The sequence below is a fragment of the Coffea eugenioides genome, chromosome 6, assembly GCF_003713205.1.
Source record: "Coffea eugenioides isolate CCC68of chromosome 6, Ceug_1.0, whole genome shotgun sequence".
Taxonomy (NCBI): domain Eukaryota; kingdom Viridiplantae; phylum Streptophyta; class Magnoliopsida; order Gentianales; family Rubiaceae; genus Coffea; species Coffea eugenioides.
Window position 1 is genome coordinate 2,057,354 of NC_040040.1, and position 25,004 is coordinate 2,082,357.

Consider the following 25,004-nt stretch of genomic DNA (forward strand, 5'->3'; position numbering starts at 1 on the left):
AGTAATATTTGATTCCAACTTAAATTTTTTATCACTTTTTATTCTAAATCCATCACATAACCCATACATTGTCAGCTTTTTAGGACAAAAAGATCAAATCCCATTTGTAATTAAATAAATGTCCCGATTCATATTCATTTTTGTCCCTAAAAAAATATAATCTAACCCGAACTATATTTATTTTTTCTTAAAAAGGTGAGATTTGACCCAATCTATATTCATTTTTGTCATTTAAAAAGTGGGATTTGACCTTTATATATATATATATAATCACTACATATAGGTCATATAATGATTTTAGGCTAAAAAGTGCTCAGAAACTTAAGTTGGGACCAAATATTGCTAATTTGTATTTGTAAGGAGTGTAAAATTAATATTTTAAAAGTAAAGCATGAAATATTTCATTTGACAAAATGTGAGAAATGGTTTCAATGATTTTTCCTGAAAATTCTACCTTTGAAATTCGATATACATCTTTCTATTCTTCTCCTATATACCATCCAAATACATATTCTTTAACTTCTTCACCTGCACGCACACACACACAAACCTTCTTCACCTACACATATCTCCTACGATTTTGAGTTGTATTATACTACTGCTGCTACAGACCGTGTACGCAGCACATCAGGCACTTTTTGTTTTTGGTCCGTTTAATTTCCAGTTGGGTAGGCGCCTACAGAGCTAGGTCAGCAATGCTGGAGCTCCGCAGGGGCAAAGACTTTGAACCCCATATTGCCATGATTTGTGAAATTGCCGAACTTTTAATCTTTTTGAGCAGAGTGGATAAACAAAAACTCGCACCGATTGACGCGAGAAAATTCATTTGAAGGAGACTGATCTAGAGGGAGTAATCAGTAGAAGTTTCAAAATGAATGATTTGGGCGGATTTGGATTGGGTAAAATGGGTAATAGGTATAAGTGAATCAACCCATTTAATTAGATGGATATAAATGGGTGAATCAAAAAATGAATTAAGTAACCCAATTACCCATTTATAACCCATTTATTTTAATTTTTTGTAAATTCATTTAAATTCATTTTTTTTGCAAACTAAGTTATCAATTTATACTATCCTTTGCACCTATCATTACTTTTAAATATTTATTTATAATACTCAATAAACCTAATTATCAATTTTTTTTCATCTGTACTCTATGTCGCAAACTTACATACTATTTAATAATTAAACAGCAAGAATATAAAAATTTGAATTAAGTACTATAAAAGTTAACATAAAAACTTAATCCAAAAATTTTGAACCTCTAACATTTTTACGTGTGTAAATTTAAAATTTCATTTTGAAAAAGTAAGAAAAGAGGTTAAAACCTGTCATAAATTGGTAATGCTGAAAAATGAACAAGTTAACAAACTAAGAGCAAATACAATGATAAGATAAAACCAACAAATAATAATAATAATAATGAAACAAAAGTAATTAACATCATGACAAAATGAAAATTTTGAAAAAAAATGGGTGGGGGAAGACAATTCTAAATGGGTTAATTGGATTTGATGGATTACCCAATAATACCTATTTATTAAGTGGATATTATTGAGTAATCCATTTATACCTATATGTAAAAATTTAAGATACTCATACCCATTTATTCATGAACGGGTATGAATAAACTTAATTAAATGAATTTATTTGACAGTTATAGTAATCATTCACTGCCTCTAGTTGCAGGTGCAAGTCCCAGTTTAGCTAGCGGACTGTCGATGATAAGGTCGACACTCGACAACAGAACAATGATGTTTTGAGCATCCAGGCATTGCTCAAGCAGGCGTGTCTGGATTGAAAGATTTTCGAATAAAAATTTCAAATTTTGTTTTGCTTGCATCATACACACAATTTTCAACCACCTTTTTATTTCACATACATCACATCATAAAAAAGTACTACAGTAATTATTTCAAATAACTTTCTATCCAAACAATGTTGTACCATGTTCAAGAAAGATCAATCAACAGAAAAGATGGCTTAGAACTTGGAAGTTCAAGTTTCGTGACCTGCCAACAGTAGTTGATAAGATGGCCCACATCATTTACATCTTCCCCTCACACAGCCCCCCCCCCCCCCAACCCCTAATTATAAATGGACTTTTTTCTCAACTTGGTAACCTCCGGCTTCCTTAATCCTTCTCAAAAGTTCCCTTGCAACTTACGATGCCCACACAGAACAGAGAGCAATTCTTTGACGTAGAAGTAAACAATTTAAAGGCGGCTTTGTTGTCTAACGGCAGCTGGCTTAAAACTAGAAATACCAGTAATCTCCCTACCCGTCACCAGGGTATTGATGTCATAAGTGCCTTCGTATGTATAGATCGGCTCCAAATCACAAAATGCCTGGACAGAAATATGAATTATTAAGGCTTCATTACTTGAGATGAATTCCAGCAAATTATTTTGCTAAAGTTTGGATTTGATTTTAAAGTCGTACGTGGAGGTGAGACTAGTGCAAGCAACATACAGAAAATCCGCTAGCGGGTAATAATAAAATCAACGGGTATACCTTTGCAACCAAAAAGTCGGCTAATATCCCATTGCCACCGAGTAATTCACGACCAAGAGACACGGTCTCCCTGGCCCTCAAGGTAATCCATGACTGGAAAAACAGACCATTAACACAGTGAAGAATGTGATGTTACACCAGCAAAGAGTTCAAAAGAAAGTGCCAACTCTCACCTTTCCCATGCTGGCATGACCAGGACTCATCGTACCACTCTCATACAACTTGCATAGGCGCCACCCAATCAGAATCATGGCTTGAATATTACTCAACATCTGAACCAGTTTTTGTTGATTGATCTGAAAAGCTGCTAGAGGAGCTCCGAACTGCTTTCTCTCTTTCAAGTACCTTTCAGATTATAGAAAACAAAGTTGGTCAAATGAAAGGCTTGGAAAGGCAAAATGGGTTTCAATCCAACATGCTACAAGAAAAATATTAACTTCCAAGCCAATTCAAGGTCTTCCTGAGGTGAAAACACCAAGATTAATTTTTACCATCCACTTTAGCTTATGATTTTTCTAAATGAAGAACAAAGATGCAAAAGTAAGATTCCAGAAGTTGACGAAGTATGCCTTATAGTTGACTTCAATCTTATCAACGAGAAAAAACATGTAATTGACCAGAAGTGATTTTTTTTTCTTTGGTGACATGTTATGGCAGAGAAAAAAATGAACGTGATGGAAATGTATCATCGCTGATGCCCAATTATAGCTGATTGCAGAAATTCCTTATATTGGAAAAGTTGCAAGGAAGCCAAAAGGCCAGATTTTTTCATCAATAGATGTGATTAAGCAAGCATTTGATGACTAGTACGTAGCACTACCTGTGACACATGTCATAAACACCCATCACAATGCCAATAGGTTGCCAAGCAACCATAACACGTGAAACAGCAAGCACCTGAATGTAAGACAAGGTCAATGATCAGCTAGATATGAATGCATAAATGAGACATTTAAGAGTCTATAAAAAAGACATAAGCAAGTCAACAGTGAAAATGCAAGAAAAAGAACTTTATTCCGGGCATAAATTCTTAATATCGGGAGCTGCTGCAGACAAAAGAAAATGCAAAATTCTTATTAATGGTAGGCATAGAAGATTTTATTACTACTAGGAAGAGCCATTTAAAGAAAGTGGCATCTACTACCTCCATACCTTGTTTGTATCCTGAAAGGAATTTACACCAGATAATCTGTCTTCATCAGGGACGAACACTTTCTTCAGTAGAATGTCTCCATTTTGCACAATTCGCAATCCAATCTTATTTTCTATCTTTGTGGCTTGTAGTCCTGGAGCATCCTTCTTTACAATAAATCTGTAAGAAGCATCACTCTTATTAAGCAATAGGACATGTAGATGAATTTTGCCAGCAAGAATGAGATATTTATCTTGCACCATATCAAGATTTATACCCTAATCTAACTCTCTTATCAACAAAAGGAACTCAGTGACACAGCCACCCACAGAATTTCACAGACATCATAGAACATGCACCACAAAAATTTCCAAATATCCTGAATTTGAAGCAGGACAGAGGCCAGAATGCAAGTAGGGAATCTACAATTCCATGCAAAAGTTTTATGCATCATGAGCAAACAGTGTTAAATTCTCATATTACAGCCCTCACATACCCATTTATCTGGTTTGTGGTTGTGTTTCTAGCAAATACAACCAATATATCAGCAAAGGTGCTGTTTCCTATCCATCTCTTCTGGCCTTCAAGGATCCAACCGCCTGCAACCTGGAAATTGAAGTCAGCAAAAGAAAAACAAGAGTTTGAGAGACATCAACCTCTTGCACCACATATTGTCTCAAATGACAATGTGAAATAATTAGTTTGAACCTTCGTTGCAGTTGTTCTTAAGGCACTTGCATCACTTCCGTAGTCAGGTTCAGTCAAAGCCTGGATCCAGCAGAAGTATTTTTGAATTTAATATGTCAAGATGGAAGATTTTACATGAATGAATGTGCGCATAAGATGTTCTCACCCAACAACCTATGGTATCAAGTTTGGCCAATGAAGGTAGATATTTTTGCTTTTGGGATTCTGATCCACACATTCCTATAATTGACAGAGCATTTGAGCATAAAATAATCAACATCAGTATCTTCAAGAAAATACCAGCTCCCTTGAATCTAGAATTCATTTGATTGTAAGCAAATCATGCTGAGGCTTTACCAATAGTGAGCATTGCCAAAGAAGAATGCACCAATATGAAGGTAGAGCAGCTTGCATCAACTCTAGCAAGTTCTGCAGTAGCAACAGCGCTTGCAGTGATAGAAAGACCAGGACAGCCATATCCCTGAGAGGCATGATTAATCAGACAATTCACTTGTCAAGATAATGGTGACTGATGATAATTTAGAAACAAACTACCAGGATTCCTGAAATACCTTGAGAGTGCTACCTGCAATACACAAGGCACCAAGCTTTGGGACAACTTCAAATGGAAACTCTGCCTTCTCCCAGTACTGAAGAGATAAATTCAATGAATAAATGTTTTAGGTAAAATATATAGAATAATAGCCATAACCACCTTATTACAATTTCTAAGTTCCACTCACATCAGATGTATAAAGAAAAAATTTTTGACAGCACAACAAGTCAATTAAATGTGGCAGAAGATTGCAGCTAAAAATAAAGTAAGTACCTTAGCCATTATTGGAGCTACTTCTTTTTCCATGCATTTTCTCACTTTCTGTCTGGTCTCTTTTTCGTCAGGGGTCAAAAGGTCATCAAACTGGTAGTAGTCCGAAGCTGTGATTTGATGTACAGGAGAACCCATTCAAGGAATACTCCATCAAAAGACACCAAGAAATACACTTAACTGGTCTAGATATATAACCTACAGTTGATATTATCTGCCAACCCCGCGCGGGCCTTGGGGGGGTGCGTGGGCTTGGGGCACACAACAGACGTGAAAGGGACACATTTATACAGCATTCTTAGGGAGAGTAGAAATGAAAATCTTACCACAAGGAGGGAAGATGGATGCTGGAGTTGCTTGAGGAAATGCTATGGAAACATCAAGTGCAGGTAAATCAAAGTAGGAACTCCTCTTTGCCTCCTTATACATATCTCCTGGGTTACATTATCAGAAGACACACCAATCAAATAGTAATTTGACAAAACTAAACTTGCAAACACAATCTTCCACAAGTTAATGTAAATAATGAACTGTCTTATATGATAAATCAGTACAACAATAATGTCAACAGAATATGCAAACACCAAATTATGCAAATCACACCAAATTATGCAAATCACAGAATATGCAAACACCAAATTATGCAAATCACACGGTTCATTATACAATTCCTACCTAGCTTTATGATTGATTAAATAGATCGTGTACTTGAGTGGAGGGTGGTGGGGCCGAGAGGGGTTTAAGTACATCATGCGCCGATTTCATTCGGCTTTTAGAAGGTATCCAAATGGTTCAAGCAAGTCTAGTGGGCAAGCAATCAACGGCCACAGCTACCAAATGCCACGCCTTGTCTAGTGAACAGCGTTCATACAAATAAAAAAAAAAAAATTTTGGCGTTGGTGTCCTCTGGAGAATCCATAGTAATTTTAGGTCAATTAATTTATCTTAAACTAGATCTCCGGAACTAAATCTTGCTACAATTCATGTTATCCATAAACAAGAAAAGAGGTAACCCAGTAATCACGATGATATCAACCGCAAAAACTTCATTTCAATCAAAACCTTAGGGAATCTTCTCTAACAAAAGATACGTAGCCGGTCAACCAAACCAATCTTACCCTACTCTAACGATTATACAGCACAGATATATATATATATATATATATATGTGTGTGTGTGTGTGTGTGTGTGTGTACATCAGTACACGAGGGGGGGAAGAGACAGAAGGGTGGGATGGGGTTGTACCTTGAGCTTTGGAGGATGGAAACTTCATGGTGCTCGCGTGAGGGCGGGCGGTTCCTGACTTTGGACTTCGGAATGGTGCTAGTAGGAAGAGTAAGGTGCTCTACTTGCTAACGGATCGAGATGTTGAAGATGATGCTGCTGCACCTGAACCTGAACCGAGTTGACGAAAGAGAAAATAGGATACTACTACTTTTACGACATAGTTGAATAAATGGCACACAACCTTAGGTGGATTTGTATTTTATTTTGGAAATTTTGATTGATGACGTAACCAGGGGTATGTCCCATTACACCAAAAAAAAAAAGCTGAAAACGGAGATAATAATGTAAGGCTATTATATTCTTTTTTGATTACTATCATTCTTTTTTTTTTTTTGTTATTTACACTCTTATTATTTATTTTATCATATAATCTAACAAATAAAAATGATACAATGAAAATGATAGTGGAAGTGATTATAAAAAAAAAAGAATGATAGTAGCAGTATAATTAATAAAAATAAGAGTGTAAATAATATTTTTCTAACGAAAATGGTTACAAAAATTGAAACTAGATGTAATAACGAAATGAAAATAGTTACAAAAACCAAAATCGGATATAATAATGAAAAGAAAACATTATTTGCACCGCCATTATTTATTTTATCATATAATCTAATAAATGAAAATTATACGATTAGAATGATTGTAGGCATATAATTAACAAAAATAGAAGTGTAAATAATATTTTCCTGATGAAAATAATTACAAAAATCAAAATCGGACTACACTACACAATTACAATAATAGTGGGAGTGTACAATTAATAAAAATAGGAATGTAAATAACATTTTTCTAACAAAAATAATTACAAAAACTACACAATTGGAACAATAGTGGGGGTGTAATTAATAAAAATGAAAATACTAATAACACTCTTTCTTACAAAAACAGTTACAAAACCAAAAGCCAAACATGGAGATGCGGGGTATCGATCCCCGTACCTCTCGCATGCTAAGCGAGCGCTCTACCATCTGAGCTACATCCCCACCTTGCGTTTACAGGTACTATCAATTTCTGTTGACTGATTTCTTTGATAAGAGCACCTTTAATTTTTGCATTGAGTACACAAAAATTCCCTGTAGTTTGGTGTATATGTAATTTAGCTCTCTATACTTTGAAAACATATAATTTAACGCCTTGTAATTATAATCAAAGTGAAATTGTTAGATTTAGCAGTCAAACTTTTCCAATAAAATTAGGAAAATATAGTTTGCACTCCCAATTTTGCTAATCATACTGTCACTACTATTTTAACTATATCGTTTTCATTGATTAGATTATATGATAAAACAAATTGTGAGAGTGCAAATAACATTATTCTAAAATTATTATAAAATTACAAAAATCACCCCTCAATTTAAGGTTAAAATAATATTCTAAATAAGATTTGAGAGATGCTATACTTTTAAAAAATTTTGAGGAAAAACAATTTGGGAAAAAAATATATGTTTGTTTCATTTTCAATGATTCTGTTGGGCTAAACTTATATTTACTTCACCTCTTAAAAAAGGATAAGAACAAATCACAGTGATAACGATAAAGCAGATAAGCAGATAATTTTTTTTTATTTTGGTGTAACAGTCAAAAAATAGCATTGAAATGAGGAAAATATAAACTTTTTCTGAATTTTCAATTTTTAACTCATAATTTTTTAAAAATTAGTCTGCTCTCATTTTTTAAAATATTATATTAACCTTGGATTGAGGAGTGATTCTGTAATACTATAATAATTTGATTTGAAATGTTTGACTATTCAAAATTAATGGAAAATCTAATGGTTTCACTTTGATTATAGTCACAAGTGGTTAAATTGTATGCTTTCAAACTACGGAGAACTAAAGTGTATATATATGTCAAACCATTGAGGGGTTTTTTTTTAATATTACCATTAACTTTTGCTAAAACTTTTAAAAAAATGAAGGTTTGGAATGATATCTTTAGTTCTAATTCCAATTTCATTTTTTCCAATATTTTTGTTATACATTTTTATCCTTGACATTTTTCACAATTGAAATTTATTTCGTAATCCTTGTTTAAAAAATGTATGTCACTTTTTATAGTTAGCCATGTACTTTCTTAACGGTATGTATCATGTCAAACAAAGTTGAATGAGTTACTCTTTTTTTTTTTTTTTTTTTTTGTCAACACAGGGGTGTCCGGGTCAAGACCCGAAGGCGGCCCGACTAATCCCCTGCGCCTGGAGTACAGCGCCACCCCAACCGCACCCAGGCGTTAGGTGAGGTTCGATCCCACGACATTGCGAGTGGTTTTCCAGCCGCAAACCGGGTGATCTAACCCCGGGGGGCTGAATGAGTTACTCTATGTTAGTAAATGTTTAATATCATATATAATTGAATAAAAATTGGTCAACGGGTTTGTTTGGATTATAAATTATTAGAGATATTTTCACTGTAGCACTTTTTGTAATGTGATGTATGTGAGATAAAAAGGTAATTGGAAAGATAAAAATGTGCGTTGGAAATTGTAATGATGATGTAAGCAAATATATTTTGGCAAATAAACCGCAATCCAATCCAAACAATGTCGTTAGCCATTGTAAATGAACAAAACAGGCAATCGTGGAAATGGTTCATATATTTCCAAATTAAAGTTATGATCAAGCTGGGAAAATCATATCATATATAATTGAATAAAAATTGGTCAACGGGTTTGTTTGGATTATAAATTATTAGAGATATTTTCACTGTAGCACTTTTTGTAATGTGATGTATGTGAGATAAAAAGGTAATTGGAAAGATAAAAATGTGCGTTGGAAATTGTAATGATGATGTAAGCAAATATATTTTGGCAAATAAACCGCAATCCAATCCAAACAATGTCGTTAGCCATTGTAAATGAACAAAACAGGCAATCGTGGAAATGGTTCATATATTTCCAAATTAAAGTTATGATCAAGCTGGGAAAATCATTTAAAACATCCATTACGTTTTTGTGACATGAATTCTTTGGTCCTTCACTTGTAAAATAATAATTTTACATCTCTTATAAAATTAATTCAGTAAATTTTAGTCTTAATCTAAGTTTTCAACTCCTTTTTACTTTGAATTTATCATGTAACTTGCAAATGATCATTTTTTTTAGGGAAAAAATGTTAGATTGTATTTATAGTTAAACAAATGAACCTATTCATATTTATTTTTATCCCTAGAAAAAAGGATTTGACCCGAACATTTTTTTTCCTAAAAAAAGGGATTGTACCAAATTTATATTTATTCATTTTTACCACAAAAAAAAGTGGGACATGATATTTTTGCACATAAAAAAATATACTTAAATGGTGATTTCAAACTAAAAATTGGTTGGAGACTAATTTGGGACCAAAATTTGCTTTTTTTTTTTTAAGTATAAGTGGGAGGGTTTGAACTTGAACCTCTCACTTACTCGCCATCTCTCTAAACAACCCATCCCATTCTCCTCCAGTTTAAATTTATAAGAGATGTAAATTTATCATTTTAAAAATGAAGGACAAAAAAGTTCGTTTACCAAAATGTAAGAAATGTTTTGAATGATTTTTTCAATTAAATTATACAAATTTACTATAACTATAGAGCTATAGAGCTAATTACCCGCCGCTTACACACACATCATATACAGGCAAATGCAATTAAAAATCTTGACAAACAATTGGATAGATCCAGTGTATGTATACGGTCTATATTACACCAGATCTACCAAAGTTTTTGCCAAAAATCGTCCGCATCATTAATACTTGTGTAAATATCTTTGAATATGCTATTGTTGACATGCACAATATATTTTTCTTTCCATATTTTCAATTAATGAACATAGTAGTTATATGCTTAATTTTTGCTCTTTATGTCTTCGTATTCTTTATATATTTTCATTTAGAGTGTGTTTTGATAAGAAATTATTTGAATTTTTTTTTTGAAGTAACACTGTCGAGAGTTCGGGTCGTGAGAGGCTGGCTACTCGGAAGCATGCGATGTATACAACGAAGAAGGAATGAATTGAGTGTTACAAAGGAAAAAATATAAGTAAAATATTTCAAATTCGAAATATCGCACTTATCTTAAAGAAAAAATATTTGATATATATGAAATAAAAAATATTTAAAAAATAAAAGAAGAATAATAAAAAATCTTTTTTTTTTTTGGGGCACGCAATATCGTCACATCAAAACAAAAATGTTAAAGGAATGGTAAACAAATCGGAAGGAAGCCGACAAACAAAGCAAGCAATAAAATGTGATCAAAACCAAACCATTAAAGAAACAAATCTTCCTTTAAAAAAAAAAAAAAGAAACAAGTCTGCTCCTTGATCACTGCTCAGTTGCTAAGCATTATAATCATCATCAAGCATCAGGCATGTTGGCAAAACGCCTATTTCAGAAGGCCGCAGCGCTTCATCACCATCATCATCCCCCGCCTCCGGTACAATTACCACTCTATTGCCTTCCTACTTGCTTCATATCTCGTCAGTACCGTAATTTGATCGAACGCTTAAATTATTTGTTCTACCACATAGCTGGGTTGCTTTGCAAAGCAGCGACTTAGTCAACGTCCGACCTTAGCCGGCCGGTCATCCACAATTCATACATTTTCATGGGAATAATAATTTTTTTATCATGTTCTTCACAACCAAATTCGAAATATTTGGAGAATTTTGGGCCATGGGCTCTGCTCTGTTACTTATCTTTTTCTACATTCAGCACAACGCAGGCAGTTGTCTTACACCGGAGGATGTGGATTTCCGCATCAATGTACATCATGGTATCCCGTCGACAGCATCCATTCTCGCTTTTGATCCTATTCAGAATTTATTGGCGGTTGGGACATTGTAAGTCTAGCTCTTTCTCAAGGTTACATGGGATAACTTGTGAATTTCAATTAAAAATTCCATCAATTCCTTCAGTCCATCTTATTATTTCTGTTTGTGCACATGCATATTGTGTCATGTGTACGACTATGCAGTCCGATATACTGAGTGCATTGCAGAGTTATTTGCAATCGACAATTGTAATTTTACTTGCCAGATTGATCCTCTGGGTTCTAGGCTTAGGGCAAAATTGACCAATAGCAGCATCCTGGACTTCTAGTTTCTTTCGTTACAATTCATTAACATTCTTCTGTTTTAACCATTAAATGCACACTCATTCTTTCATGATAATTATTTGAATGCGATAATGTGTTACATGACCTAAATTAGGTCCTAAAGCTGTGCCTTGCCAGTTAATACTAATCTATTCAGTTCTAGACCCGAATAAGCAGTATCAAAATGAAACTGGAGGAGGAAATGACAAAATGAGAAGGAAATCATTTAATCCTTTAGCCAAATGTTGATAGCGTCGTAGCTATGTTCTAAAATTCACATATGACGTATGGAGAGCTACATATGTCATTTAAACTGTTTTGGACTGTTCTGGGGGATGTATAGCATGGCATTGGGTAGTGCAAAAATTTAGCTTACATTTTTCTTGTATCTTTGTTTCTATAATTTGGGATTTGGAGTGGGAAATTATAGCTTGCCTGCCAACCCATTTATAACATAAAATCTCGTGCATCACTTGCTGGTGATTTATTAATGAATCAATATGAAACTTCCATTAGTTTAAGACACATGTTCAACTCTATATTTTTCAATTGATGTTTCTTCTTTCATTCCCATGCAGGGATGGTAGGATAAAATTGATTGGTGGTGATAATATAGAAGGCCTCTTGATTTCTCCTGAGCAACATGCATACAAATATTTGGAGGTGCGTGGTTCATATTACATAGAAAGTCTTTCAACCCTGTGGTCTTTATGAAAATTTTTGCTTCCATGTCATTTTGGTGTTACATGTCTTCTGATGCCTCTAGGACTCTTTCCGTAATTCAATTGAATCTGGGATTTATCATGGTTCCAACTTCTCTGTTTCTCTGTTCCTGTATATTATATGCTCCAACCTGGAGTTCCTTGGTGTTCTAGGAAGACTGGTTGCCTATTTGGAATTGATGTATCCTTGAGAGTTTCACCTAACTAGAATTGCAAAGAGGTGTCCCTCTTTATTTGCATATCTTACCAGTTTGAATTTTTTGTTACTCTCTCCTATCAGATCATGTTTACCTACATATATAAATTGACTAGTCATGAGACTGATCCTCAGATTAGGTGTTAATACTTCGTTAACCTCTTTCTCTATCGTGGCTTTCAAACCATAAGGAACTTCTCTTAACCTTTTTATCTGAGATGGAGCACAGATGTCTCTTCGATCTGATTTTTTTGTGAGTCGGTAATAGCCACATTTTTATTAGCTCGTTCCATGTTGAATTATAAGGTTGTGCAATATTTTCCGCTTGATGGTGCTATCTACAGTTACTTATTCCAATTATTTACCTAACAATTTAAGGCATATTTCTTCATGAATTTTAGCTTTATTTTTGTTTCAGAAGAAACGCATTGCTATAATCTATGATTCTATCTATCTATCTATCTTTTTTTTTTGGCAGTTTATTCACAATGAAGGTTCTTTGATCAGCATAACTATTGATAACAGTATTCAGGTACTGATTATTTGTGGGTCATATGGTTTTTAGATATGTTGTGATGGCACAATGCAGCTTGTAGATCAATGATGTTTTAATTAGACATCTAGATGCATTTTTTCCTCCAACGTGCCTGCTTGTCACCAACATTAGACTGTTTATTAAGCATTCATAGAATCAAATTTTCTATGTTATATTCTTTATATATAATGCTCTTTATGCTACTACTTTTGGTGGCTGAAGTATTCCATGGACTCCAACATATTCCTGATCGATGCTTGATTAAAATCTCTTTCAGACTTACAAAGACCACCCTCTAAGACTAAGCTTGGTTAAGTCTTTTTTGAAACATTTTGGGCCTAACTGATGTATATTTATGTTTACCAGTCATGTAGCTTTACTTTCAAATGAGTTGTGGTTTTCTTGTGATTAATATGATGCCATCCAAAGCCAAATTGGATTTTGATTGAAACTTTTTCTGGCTTCTGGCTGCAAGCTGGACCAATAACTAGATAGAGAAAAGTTATCACGGTTATAAAAGCAATGTGAAAATAAATAAAAACCTTTTGAATCTCTATGGCTACTATTTACCCTTCTACTTCCGGAGAGATGTCAAAGAGGTTCACCTAGCAACATGCCTTTATCACTTGCATGCACATCTGGTGTCAGAGCTAACCAAACTGCTTACTCATGTCGGCCTATGTTAGTTTTAGATATAACTTGATGCAATTTTGATTGTTAAATGATTGGTGTTGATCAGGTTGTCATCAAGCTATTCACTCTGTTAGAAAGATGAGTATTTTGTGGTCCTAATTGGTTCCAATAGATGATGAAGTATGTTCTGTTTTAAATTCTTCATCTTCTTATATATTTTCCTAATTCTGAGATATGGATAACATTTTGTTACCATAAGATTTGGTGAAAGATGCTCCTGCATCTCATCTCTTGGAAAGAGTCAACATGATGGATACTGTGAAAGCCCTGTGGTTAGCAATTTTTTAGAAAGTTCGCTCCCTCTGTATGCTTACTACCTTACCGCTCCTTTGCAGGTATGGAATCTGAAAAGTAGGTGTCTAGCATGCAGTTTATGCTGGGAATCAAATATAACTGCTTTCTCAATAATCAGCAGCTCCAATCTTATGTATGCTCATTACAATGACTTTCCACATTGTTTTTATCTCTAATGATTCTGGCTGCTAAAGGGCTAGTGGTGGTTGTTTTTGAAATTTCCATGCTACACTAGGTATGTTGGAGATGAATATGGAGTAATCTCTGTTGTGAAGTATGACGCAGAAAACGCTGAGCTTTTGCACTTGCCATATCATATACCTTCAGGTTCTCGTTCTGATCATAATTGTACATTTTCAATTGATATTACTTGTATGCAATTTTTAGTTTTTTTTTTGAACAAATTTCCAATTTTTGTGTTGAATAGTTTATTTGATAACAACTAGTATCTTCTGCAGTCAGAGACTTGTGAAAATATTTATCCTTCTGTAAATGCTCAAAATTTAGCAATTCTTTTAACTGCATCAGATTTAGTTCAAACTTTCTTCTCCCAATCCTCAAATTTAAGCTTTTGTTTTTGCAACAGATAAATGTGTTAGTATGTTTTTTTTAAAGTTCAAAGTGCATATGGTTAGTTTGACAAGGTTTTACTTACATCTCATGGCACCATTTTCTGTTACTTCACAGAGGCAGTTGGATTTTCAGTTCCTTTTCATCAACCTGTAGTTGGAGTTCTTCCCCAACCTTGTTCTTCTGGAACTAGGCAAGACGTGTTCTCACTTGAGTCTCTGTTGCCTTTGCTTTGTATTATTGTAGTAGCCCAAATCAGGACCAACAACGGTCTCCATTTAATTTCCCTTTAGTCTTTTCAAGGATACCTAGTTTGAGTTCTTGATCGAGCAATTGATTACAACTTTTCGGATGCCATCTTTGCTTGCAACTTGGATGTATTCTTGTTTAAGGCAAGGCTTTTTTACCAATTAAATCAAGAAGTATTTCTGGTTTTGATGAATTGATGAAGAAGCGGTAGATCTTAATGCCAAGTTCTGAAGATTTGATTTTAAATTGTTGCCCAATATACACCACAAGATGGTAGTAGCTTCACCGATAATAGTATTCTTGGATCCATAATGTGATCCTTATTAAGCTTGTTGGATTATGTTAATGGTGGCCTTCAGTGATCTTCTGTATAAATGTATCTAAAAGGCAAATATAGCCCAATTCTGTGGTGTGTCCTTGCTCTGTCCTAGGCTGAATATTGCATATAAAATTGACCAGATGGGATAAATGACGTGTGGTTTTATCCAGACTAGTTGCCATATATATGTTAACATCTGTCCTAGCATGGAAATTATGAGATTTTCATACCTTATTTGCAAGCTAAGTTTCTCTTGTTTTGGAAGCTGTAAGAATTTGTATCCATTTTTTGATTTTTCAATAACCTTTCTGAAGAACTATCTTGGTGCAGATCCTTATGGACACGATTTTGAGCTCATTGGGTCTCTGTTATTCTAACATCTTGCATTCATTTTTTTAAGTTAACAAAGGCTTCTAATTAAGATCGAAAAGTATCAGAAGTGAGTCACTAAAAAGGTACAAAGTTATTCATGCACGTATACTGTTCATTGAAAATTATCAAGTCCATTTGCGTGTCCTCTTATATTTTTGCAATTCAACAAATTTTTACTAGGTTTAATTTTGGAACCATAAAAGTAACGGGAAAGAAATAAAATCCAAATCTATTAGCATGCTTATCTAGTTGCTTATTTGTTCTTTTGGGTCAACTAAAACGTTCTATTTGGAAGTTGATGAAGAATGTCACTGAAATTTTCTATTGCAGAGTATTAATTGCCTATCAGACTGGATTAATTATTCTTTGGGATGTTCTTGAAGCTCAGATTGTCATTGTTAGAGGTAATAAGGTTCTGTGGTTGAAGAATGAAGTTTACAATCCAAGTAATGGAGATTTGGGCCTTCCACATGATGCATCTCATGAATTAGAGGAGAAAGAGATAACTGCTCTTTGTTGGGCATCCTGTGACGGATCCATTCTTGCTGTTGGATATATAGATGGAGATATCTTGTTTTGGAAAACGTCGACTTCTGTCCCTGGTAAAGGCCAACAATCTGGATTATCAGAGCAGGTGGTTAAGCTGCAATTATCATCTGCTGAAAATAGGCTTCCAGTGATAGTGTTGCACTGGTGGGCAAATTACAAGTCTCACCGAGACAGTGATGGTCAACTACTTATTTATGGCGGTGACGAGATAGGATCTGAGGAGGTTCTGACGGTGGGTAATTTACTTAATTATATAGAGACTTCTGTAATCAAGCATATAAGACTAGCATTTACTTTTTTCAACATGTGGTAACCGTAATTTATTTGATCTTCTTTACCACCAATTTCCTTCTACATTCAGAAAAGTAAATAGATATGTTTGTAAAAACTATCTTTTTCCTCGATATGATTACTTTAGGGAGAAGTAGTAACATAAGATGGCAGAAAAATGTATGAATTGATTATGGAATAAAATTGCAGCATTGTGATTTCCACATTTGCACCTGTGAAAATATTAGTTTTCTATCATTGTTGTTTAAAACTGTTTAAAAGCTAGCTATTTAAATTGTTGTTGAAGGGTTTTACGAAATAAACTTCCAGTGAAACTTTATGGGGATGGAAGAGTCTCTAGGCATCATTAATTTCAAAACCTATTCAAATACCATCAAATATTTGAAAGGTTGCAACAGGAACATATACATAGAATGGCTCAATTCAAGGAAATTATGAACTATTTTATCATGCTCATTGCTTTTCTTGTGTCAAAGAAGGTTAAAAATCAATATGAACATGCAACTTTTTATTCATAAGCATTCTCAATTGTATCCTAATAAATTGTCTGAAGTACTTCCTACTTCCCCACCTCTTTTTCTCTCTGATACACACGAGCAAAAACTTGTATCTCTGTAGTCAATTGACTATGCACTTGAAGACAGCTCTTATCCTTTCAAAGCCTCATTCACCAGCTGACAGCTGGATCTCTGTCCTTGTTCAGTTCTCAAGAAGTCTTAGGATAGGGCCTTATAGGTCTCAAATAATCTTTATGCTTTCATGAGTATACAAAAAACATGTGATTTAGCTTTTTGGTTTGATCATATTTAGATGTCTTATCAAGGTGCAACCACGTTTCATCTCCAGCCAGCAAGTGTTAAATTTGCTATCTCTATATACGTGGCAATCAGAATGGTGGCCATGTAACTATGAAAGCAGGAGAAGCTTTCTTTTAGAAAAGCCCCAAAAGATTTAGAAAAAAATGAAGAAGAACAAGTTAAAATGAAGCTAAGCAAGAAAATGGTAGTTTTCTGTAATTTTGGATGTCAACTACATGCAACTCAATTCATATCTATTGAGCTAAAAGGGTGTATTTGGTTTTAGGAAATTTAGCATTATTTTGTCATGTAATGCATTTTGCCTATTACAGGTTCTCAGTGTTGAGTGGTCATCTGGAATGGGGACTATCCAATGTCTTAGTCGTGTGGACCTCTCTCTTTCTGGTCCCTTTGCTGATGTAGTAATAACCGCTGGGACCTTGAGGAGTGCAAAAACTGCTTCTCTATTTGTATTGACAAACCCTGGGCACCTACAAATATTTGAAGTTGCTGACTCATCTGCCTCAGAGTCACAGCAGGAAAAGAAATTATCTGTTTCTGCTGTAGATATCCCTCCAGTAGTACCGACAATAAATCCTCTCATAACTGTGGCTAATCTCTTCTGTTTACCCATAGATGAAGACTCATCGAAGGCTCTCGCTGAGGTAATTCATTTGTATAAACACAAGCAACTCCTCAATTTTCCTCGTCTACTGCACTTAATTGCTTTATTTATACTTGTTTTGCTGAGGTAACTGTGGCCTCTGTTAGATATTCAGAATTAGGAAATCTAGTTCAACAAAGAAGTTGTCTGGAGGCACAAGCTTCCCTTTGACTGGAGGCGTATGCACTCATTTATCATCTGACAAAGATTACCGGATTTGGAGAGTATATGTAGCTGGTTATCACGATGGATCTGTTCGTATATGGGATGCCACTTATCCAGTTCTGTCATCCTTATGTGTATTGCAAAATGAGGTGAGAATCAAATAATTCGTGCAACTGTTCAGTTTCTCCAACAGAACGTTATGCTGTTTCTCCAAGCTATACTATTATTTAGCACTCATGAACAATGTTATGTAGCTCCATTACTTCTAGTCTCAAAAATATATTCATCATGCTCATTCTGAGGATAACGTTCTAATTGACAGATTAGGGGCACAAATGCAGCTATTTCAATTGCTTCAGTATCAAAATTGGAGTTTTGCATCCATACTCTTAGATTAGCTGTTGGTGATGAATGTGGTCTGGTCAGAAATTTCCCTTTGTTTAGATCTTTTCCCTGGAAATCTATATTCTTTTCCTATATCAGTTGTGTGCGCTGTTGGTATTAATGTAGGTCCGGATATACGATTTGCATAGCAGCAAAGAAACACACTTCCATTTTGTTACAGAGACTAAAAATGAAGGTAAATATCTAACAGTTAATCATCTTTTTAATCCATTTGGTATTTGATTAATGTATCCTCCCTTTAGATGGGAAGAATATGTGATGTTCTGAAGTTGGATGATTTGGGAACTCTTAGTCAGTATGTATCAAATTACCTGAGAGGCTGGTACCCAAGTTTTGGCTACTCAATCGCTATGGTATTCTCTGCACGAGAAGGTTGCAAGTGACCATGACATGAGACCTAGTATTTTGTATATTTTCCTGTGCCCGTTGAAAACTTACATCCATGATAAGAAATTCATCTATAATCTAAATGTTAATTGTCATTTGTCCGTATGTGGAAGGTTAACATGTCTCAAGAAGCATCATTGAACTTCTTGGACAGTGCCTTAAACATTTCAAACTTAGAGGGCAGTTATTCACCATTCAAATATATAGTATAGGAGGTGGTTTCCGTGCAAAGATCGTAAAACTCTTAGTTTCTTATCAAAATGTGTCTTCCTATTCCCATGGAAAAGTCTTCATGGAAAATATAGAGTGATAAAACTTTTCTGTTGCAGTAGCATATCAACTTGCTTCTGGAAATCATATTTAGAAAGTGGAACATTCTTGTCCTGCAGGATAGTTGTGCTTGAGGTGATGTGCAATCATCTTATACCAAAATATATAGCACCGTTTTTTGGCCAACAAGACTTTTTAATCAACAGGATTAAGAATATTGTGCTTACAGGCACCACACACATCCACGACCTATATCCAGAAGTCGGTTTCATAATAGTTCTTGATTTCTAAATTTGGGGTTGTAGGGTGGGTGGTTCATCTCCAATACAACTTTAGTGTTATAGTTTACCCTCTTATCCAAATTGTTTGTGCATTTTATAGTTGAACAGTTGGCTCAGGAAGAAGGACCCATTTGCAGAGCTGCATTTAATATTATTGATTCCCAAGTTCAAGCATTAAAATTTACAAACTCGGGGGCCAAACTTGCAGCCGGATATGAATGTGGTCGTGTAAGTTTGACTTTCTTTCTCATCTTTTTCTAGTTGTAATTTAGATTCTATATGTTACTTGGCTTTCCCTTTACAAGGCCTTTGGTTCTTATGTCTCCAATTTTCAGATTGCAGTGCTTGATATGAATTCCTTCTCAACCTTGTTTTTAGCTGACACAGTATCCTGCCCAATCTCCATGATGTCAGTAATTTGCGACATAGTCATACACCAAGTTGGTAGTTCATATCGATCTGGGTCAAATGCAAATGATCAAACAAAGAATCTAATGGTAATTTTAACGAAGGATGGAGCAGTTTATACAATTGATGCTGATAATGGCCACTTAATCAGCTCTCGACCAATGCGCTTGAGCAAAGATAGAACTGCAGTTTCCATGCATGTTATAGGCAAGTGAAACCTTTGATATAGTGGTATCAAGTTGCTCACGCTCTGGGGTGGACTTATTATACTAGAATATTGTTGGTCTTTTCAGAAAGCTGTAGCAGAGAGTCCAGTACATCATTTGGAATGAAGAAGGAACATGCTTGCAAGGATGAAATGGTCACTAATGAACCTACTCAGGACATCAGTACGAATAGAAATGACAAATCTGAGACTGAAAATCAGTCTTCAGATAATAAGTCCTCCCAGCATTTAGAGGATTTGCTGGTTTTGCTTTGTTGCAAGGATATGTTGCATTTATGTACTGCAAAGCATATTGTTCGGGTAACTCTTATCCAGTATCTTTTTTCACTGTACTAGTGTTTGTTCTGAACTAAAGTTTTATATTGTTCCATTAGGGAGACAAAAAACCCATTTACAAAGTCAAGCTGACAAAGCCTTGTTGTTGGACAACGATTTTTGTGAAAGATGATAGAGTTTGTGGACTGATTCTGCTCTATCAAACAGGAGAAATTGAGATCAGGTATTCTACTTTTTTAGCTGCCAATGAAAGATAGTTTTCTCCAGTTTCATTTAATAATTTTCAATGTGTTTGGTAATGAGAAAACTATCTGCTCATATCCAAGATTTCCTATTTGTCAGAGATCAATGAGTTGCCATTTACATAGGCAGAACACAACTAAGAAACTAAAGCCTAGAAATATGTTCTTGCAGATCTATACCCAATTTAGAACTAGTAAAAGAGACCTCTTTGGCCTCACTTTTGAGGTGGAATTTCAAGGCAAATATGGAGAAGACAATGAGTTCCACAGAAACTGGGCATCTTACACTGGTAAATGTGTTTACTTGAAAATTTTCTAGAGGCTTATTTATCTGATGCAAAATCAGTATTTAAAGTGATTTTTATCTATGGCCCAGTTTTAAATTTCAGGTTTCTCAAATCTTGAGAGCAAGTGTGGAATTTGGATCATTTTAGTTCAACTTGTTCAATTAGTATCTATTTAAGGCATATTTGCAGTTTCCTTGTTTATTGTCGACTATTCTTTCTCAAACTGAGTACTATTCATAGGTAAATGGGTCTGAGCTGGTGTTCCTTTCCATATTGCTGAGTGAAAATGATTACAGGTACTTCACTTGCATTTGGCAACCTCAATGTGCATGTGCATCAATAAGCGGTCTCAGAAGCTTGATTTGTACATCCAACAATAAGCTAATCCTCATTGTAATTTTTGTGCTAGGATTCCAGATTCTTTGCCTTCTCTCCATGATGAAGTGCTTGCAGCTGCAACCAGGGCTGCTATTACGTATTCTTTGAAGCATAAGAAAAAACCAGTTGGGAGAATATTACTGCTTCATGTTTTTTGTGTTGTGAATATTCTTTAGTATTTTTTTTCCCTTTTGCTTACTACTCGAACTGCAGGGTGGTGGCCCCAGAATTCTCAGTGGTATTGTCAAAGGTTTTAAGAGAGAAAAACTAAACCAAGCAATGGAACTTGCTTGTATTACTGAACCTTGTTCAAGTCATTTAGAAGACGTCTTTGTGAGGAATCTAACCCCCGATCCATCAGCAATGTCTAAAGATTATCAGGATGCTGCTGAACTTAATATAGGTCTTCTGTCTTTCTGGTTCTATAACCTTGAGGGTTTTCTTTTCTGTTTAGGAAATCTATAGAACTGAAGATTTTATTCTTGTGCAGATGACATAGAAATTGATGAACCTGTGCATCTGGCACCTACTTCATCTCATGAAGTGCAATATGATAATAGAGGTAACTCGGATGTTATTTTACATGATAGCTATTTCAGAAACATTTCAGTTTCTGGGAATTTAGATGTCTACTTTTGTGCAGAAGGTAGAAAGGATCGAGAGAAGTTGTTTAATGAGGACAGCAGTGACATGAAACCGAGACTTAGAACTCGAGAAGAAATTTTAGCAACATACAGAAAAGCTGGGGTGATTTCATCAATTGGCTTATGGACTGGAATACTGAATTGGTTTCTAATTGGTCATTTGATCTGGTTTTTCATTGCAGGATGCTTCATCAGTGGCTGGACAAGCAAGAAACAAACTTTTGGAACGCCAGGAAAAACTTCAGGTAAAGGTTACTATTATTGCAGTTGACATATAAAAGTTGTCTTCTCAAAGTTAGATTTCAAGAGAATAGGTGAGATGAGGCAGGGCTGTAAAGTTGGAAGAAACCCAAAAAAGTTAAATAAAAAAAAGGGAAGAAGCCCATGAAGGGACTGATAGCATATATAATGAATACATTAGCAGATATACGAAGATAGAAATTTGCGGTTGTTAGTGGTATTTTGGTCATGGCATTGTTAAAGGTGTTGATACTGTTAGGTGGTATGGGTTCAATGATAATATATGCTTGGTGCCTTCCAGAGTAGAGAATGGGTACTAGAGGATGTAGGTTCACTGTTCACAGAAGGATGAGAGACCATTTTTCGTATATCGAGAATCTTTTTCCTGTTTTCCTCCATGATTTAAAAAGACCTTGCAACTCTAGAGTGACAAAGCATCTGTTACCGATTGAGGAAGGGGGATGCTTGCTCTGAGAGTATTTCCCTTCAATTGACCTGTAGGCTGTAAATGCTCTAAAATGTTATGCAAGAACATTCACGCTTGCAGAATAACAGAGCATATTCTTTTTTCTTCTTTTTGTTCGAGAGGGAGAGTATATCTAAATTTAAGTTCAGGCTCTTGTATGATAGTACTCCATTTCATAATAAGTTCATTTTTCTTCTTTTTGTTTGTGTGTGTGAGAGAGAGAGAGAGAGGAGAGGAGAGAGTACATCCAGTTTTCATTTCTAGGCTAAGGCTCTCAGATGATAGCGCTCCCTGCCTCAATACTTCACAGCAATTGGTGATGGTAGACCGGTAGTCATCGATTTCTTTGCCATGAAATTTGGATTATCTGTATTCTATGGCTATGGGGACCTTTTCTGCAACATCCTGTTCATTCAAGTATACCTCAGGGCCTTGCTTTATGTCTTATAGTTTAATATTTGATGACAAGTGAGAGATCCACATATTTATGCATTTTCTTCGTTGTTCTTTCTGATATATTTACGGACACAACTTAGCATTACCGTGTCACTTTCTTTAATTGTATCACCAGTTAAATGGGCTTTGAGACGGTATACTTTATTCTGCTTCTTTTCATCCTCAGAGGATCAGTAAACAAACAGAGGATCTGCGAAATGGAGCTGAAGACTTTGCATCTTTAGCTAATGAGCTTGTAAAAGTAATGGAAAACAGGAAATGGTGGCAGATATGACACTTTTGTAAATTAAGTCAACTTGTGGTTTCAAGCAATAATTTGTTCATCTGCTGGCTGGGAGAAGATTTAATGTGGAAGTATGGATGTGTGTGCACTCTTTCCTCGTGTCAACCAGCTATATCAAAGGCGTCGGCCTAAATCTTGGTTTCGCAGTAGCTCGATGAACCAATGTTTGATTCCGTGCATGGGATGGATGGATGTGGAGACATCCTCCTATTAAAAGTTACTATCTTATTTCTAAACTTGGAGTGTCTGTTTGTAGGATTGAGTTGTATATGGCCTAATTCAAAGTATTGTAAAATTTCTCTGGTGATGATGAGTCCTGTACTAGTGAAATGTCGGGAAACTGCTTGGAGTTCAGAGGAACCCGCTGACTTCAATTCAGACTTGTCTTGGGATTATGAGGGAAAAATGCAACACGGAAACTGGTGGTCATCTGGCTATAGTGGTCTTCACTATTTTTAGGGATGTGATTTTGCTCCTTAATTGTCATCACCTGGAAGACAATTGCGTGTCATATGTTCAGTCTTTTAAAATAGATTCGGCATACCTGGCCTAAATGACTTCGATTAGCTTTTATGTACAAAGGTAAATGCTCAAACATTGAAAACTAGGATGAATTACACAGGTGCCCCCTGAACGCTTACATGTTGTATTTTTTCTCCCCTAATAAAGTTTTGTCACATACCTTATTATGGGCCTGTTTGGAACTAGTTTTTTGGGAAGTTGTCTAAAGCTTTATTGTAGTGCACTGTAGAAGTTTTTGAAAAAATTTTGTAGAAGTTTTTGTAGGGTTAAAAACTTTTTTTTCTTTTCTTTTTTTTTCTCTTTCTCTTTCTCTTCTTTTTCTTTCTTTCCTTTCTCTTTTCTTTCTTCTTCTTCTTCCCCCTTCCTCGTTACCTCTGCCTCCAGCAGTGCCACCTCCCGCCACCCCCTCACCCCGCTTCCCTCTACCCTCCTCTCTGCCCTTCCTCCGCCACCCCCTCCCCCCGCAACTTCCAAACAGGCCCACCTTCCCTCTCTACCCCGCCACCCTCACTGCCCCGCCACCCCCTCGCCACCTTCCCCCTCCCCCCGTTACCCCCTTGGCCGCTTCCCCCTCTCCTATTCCCCTTCCCGTTTACCACCCCCGAATCCCGCCACCCGTCAATTTTTTTTTGGGCAAATCCCCCCTTTCCCCCTTTTATCCTCCCCTTTCCCTGCCACCCTCACCCTCCCTCTGTGCGATCTGGTCGCCAGAGGGGAAGGGGAAGGGTGGTGGGGGAGGGGGGGAGACGCAGAGAGAAAAAAAAAACTTGCAGGGGAAGAGGGAAAAAGGAAAAAAAAAATCGGCACCGGAAAAGGTGATCGGCATCGGAACCGGCGGCGGAGGTGGTGGCCGGTGACGGAGCAGTTGAAGGAGGAAGAGAAGGGAAGGGAGTTTTTTTTTTTTGAAGAAAAGGGGAAGGGAATTTTTTTTTTTTGTGTTTTGGATATTTTAAGTGTGTAGGTTAAAAAATTTTGATAAGTTTTTGGGGTTCCTGTAGTACAAGTTGTTAAAAAACTAGTATCATAAAAACTTGGTAAAAACTTGGACTTCCAAACAAGCCTCGAATAAGGACATTTGATGCTAAAACTAATGGAAGTCCTTTTCATTTTCTTTTTTTTTTTCCTCTTTACTTTGTGCTTTTATGCAATTTCATCCACTGCACGATGGTCAAATTAATCTAAACTAATAATGAGAATAGCTTAAAACCACAAAGATTATGTGAAGTGGCTTGAATTTATTCTTTTGCTAATTCATAGAAATATCCTGTTATAACTTTTGTGAAGCAAAAAGAGAAAAA

General features: G+C 35.5%; 2 protein-coding genes and 1 non-coding gene across 6 annotated transcripts; 1 reads left to right on the top strand and 2 right to left on the bottom strand.

Annotated features, from left to right (window-relative positions):
- Positions 1 to 2,068: 2,068 nt before the first annotated feature.
- LOC113774619 (acyl-coenzyme A oxidase 4, peroxisomal) lies at positions 2,069 to 6,598 on the bottom strand. The gene is made up of 13 exons (XM_027319189.1): positions 6,406 to 6,598; positions 5,487 to 5,594; positions 5,164 to 5,270; positions 4,907 to 4,984; positions 4,692 to 4,815; positions 4,501 to 4,574; positions 4,356 to 4,415; positions 4,144 to 4,253; positions 3,668 to 3,827; positions 3,336 to 3,412; positions 2,689 to 2,860; positions 2,516 to 2,608; positions 2,069 to 2,349 (listed from the first exon to the last, which is right to left on the bottom strand). The coding sequence occupies exons 1-13, from the start codon at positions 6,431 to 6,433 to the stop codon at positions 2,218 to 2,220; spliced, it is 1,323 nt and encodes a 440-aa protein (XP_027174990.1). The 5' UTR covers positions 6,434 to 6,598; the 3' UTR covers positions 2,069 to 2,217.
- Positions 6,599 to 7,360: 762 nt separating this feature from the next.
- On the bottom strand, positions 7,361 to 7,433 carry TRNAA-AGC. The gene has a single exon. It is a non-coding gene; the product is annotated as a tRNA-Ala (tRNA).
- Positions 7,434 to 10,735: 3,302 nt separating this feature from the next.
- LOC113775402 lies at positions 10,736 to 23,695 on the top strand. 4 transcript variants are annotated; one of them, XM_027320259.1, is made up of 24 exons: positions 10,736 to 10,859; positions 11,138 to 11,265; positions 12,098 to 12,182; positions 12,916 to 12,969; positions 14,001 to 14,092; positions 14,195 to 14,286; positions 14,647 to 14,722; positions 15,800 to 16,250; positions 17,439 to 17,771; positions 17,878 to 18,084; positions 18,258 to 18,356; positions 18,446 to 18,515; positions 19,379 to 19,506; positions 19,614 to 19,893; positions 19,980 to 20,212; positions 20,287 to 20,411; positions 20,603 to 20,720; positions 20,958 to 21,013; positions 21,127 to 21,220; positions 21,309 to 21,498; positions 21,586 to 21,657; positions 21,739 to 21,842; positions 21,922 to 21,984; positions 23,068 to 23,695. In XM_027320259.1, the coding sequence occupies exons 1-24, from the start codon at positions 10,794 to 10,796 to the stop codon at positions 23,173 to 23,175; spliced, it is 3,324 nt and encodes a 1,107-aa protein (XP_027176060.1). In that variant the 5' UTR covers positions 10,736 to 10,793; the 3' UTR covers positions 23,176 to 23,695. The 4 variants fall into 4 exon arrangements, 3 of the variants coding, with proteins under 3 accessions (XP_027176060.1, XP_027176059.1, XP_027176058.1); XM_027320258.1 differs by lacking the exon at positions 10,736 to 10,859 and having other exon boundaries at positions 10,890 to 11,265; positions 21,742 to 21,842; XM_027320257.1 differs by lacking the exon at positions 10,736 to 10,859 and having other exon boundaries at positions 10,891 to 11,265.
- Positions 23,696 to 25,004: the final 1,309 nt, after the last annotated feature.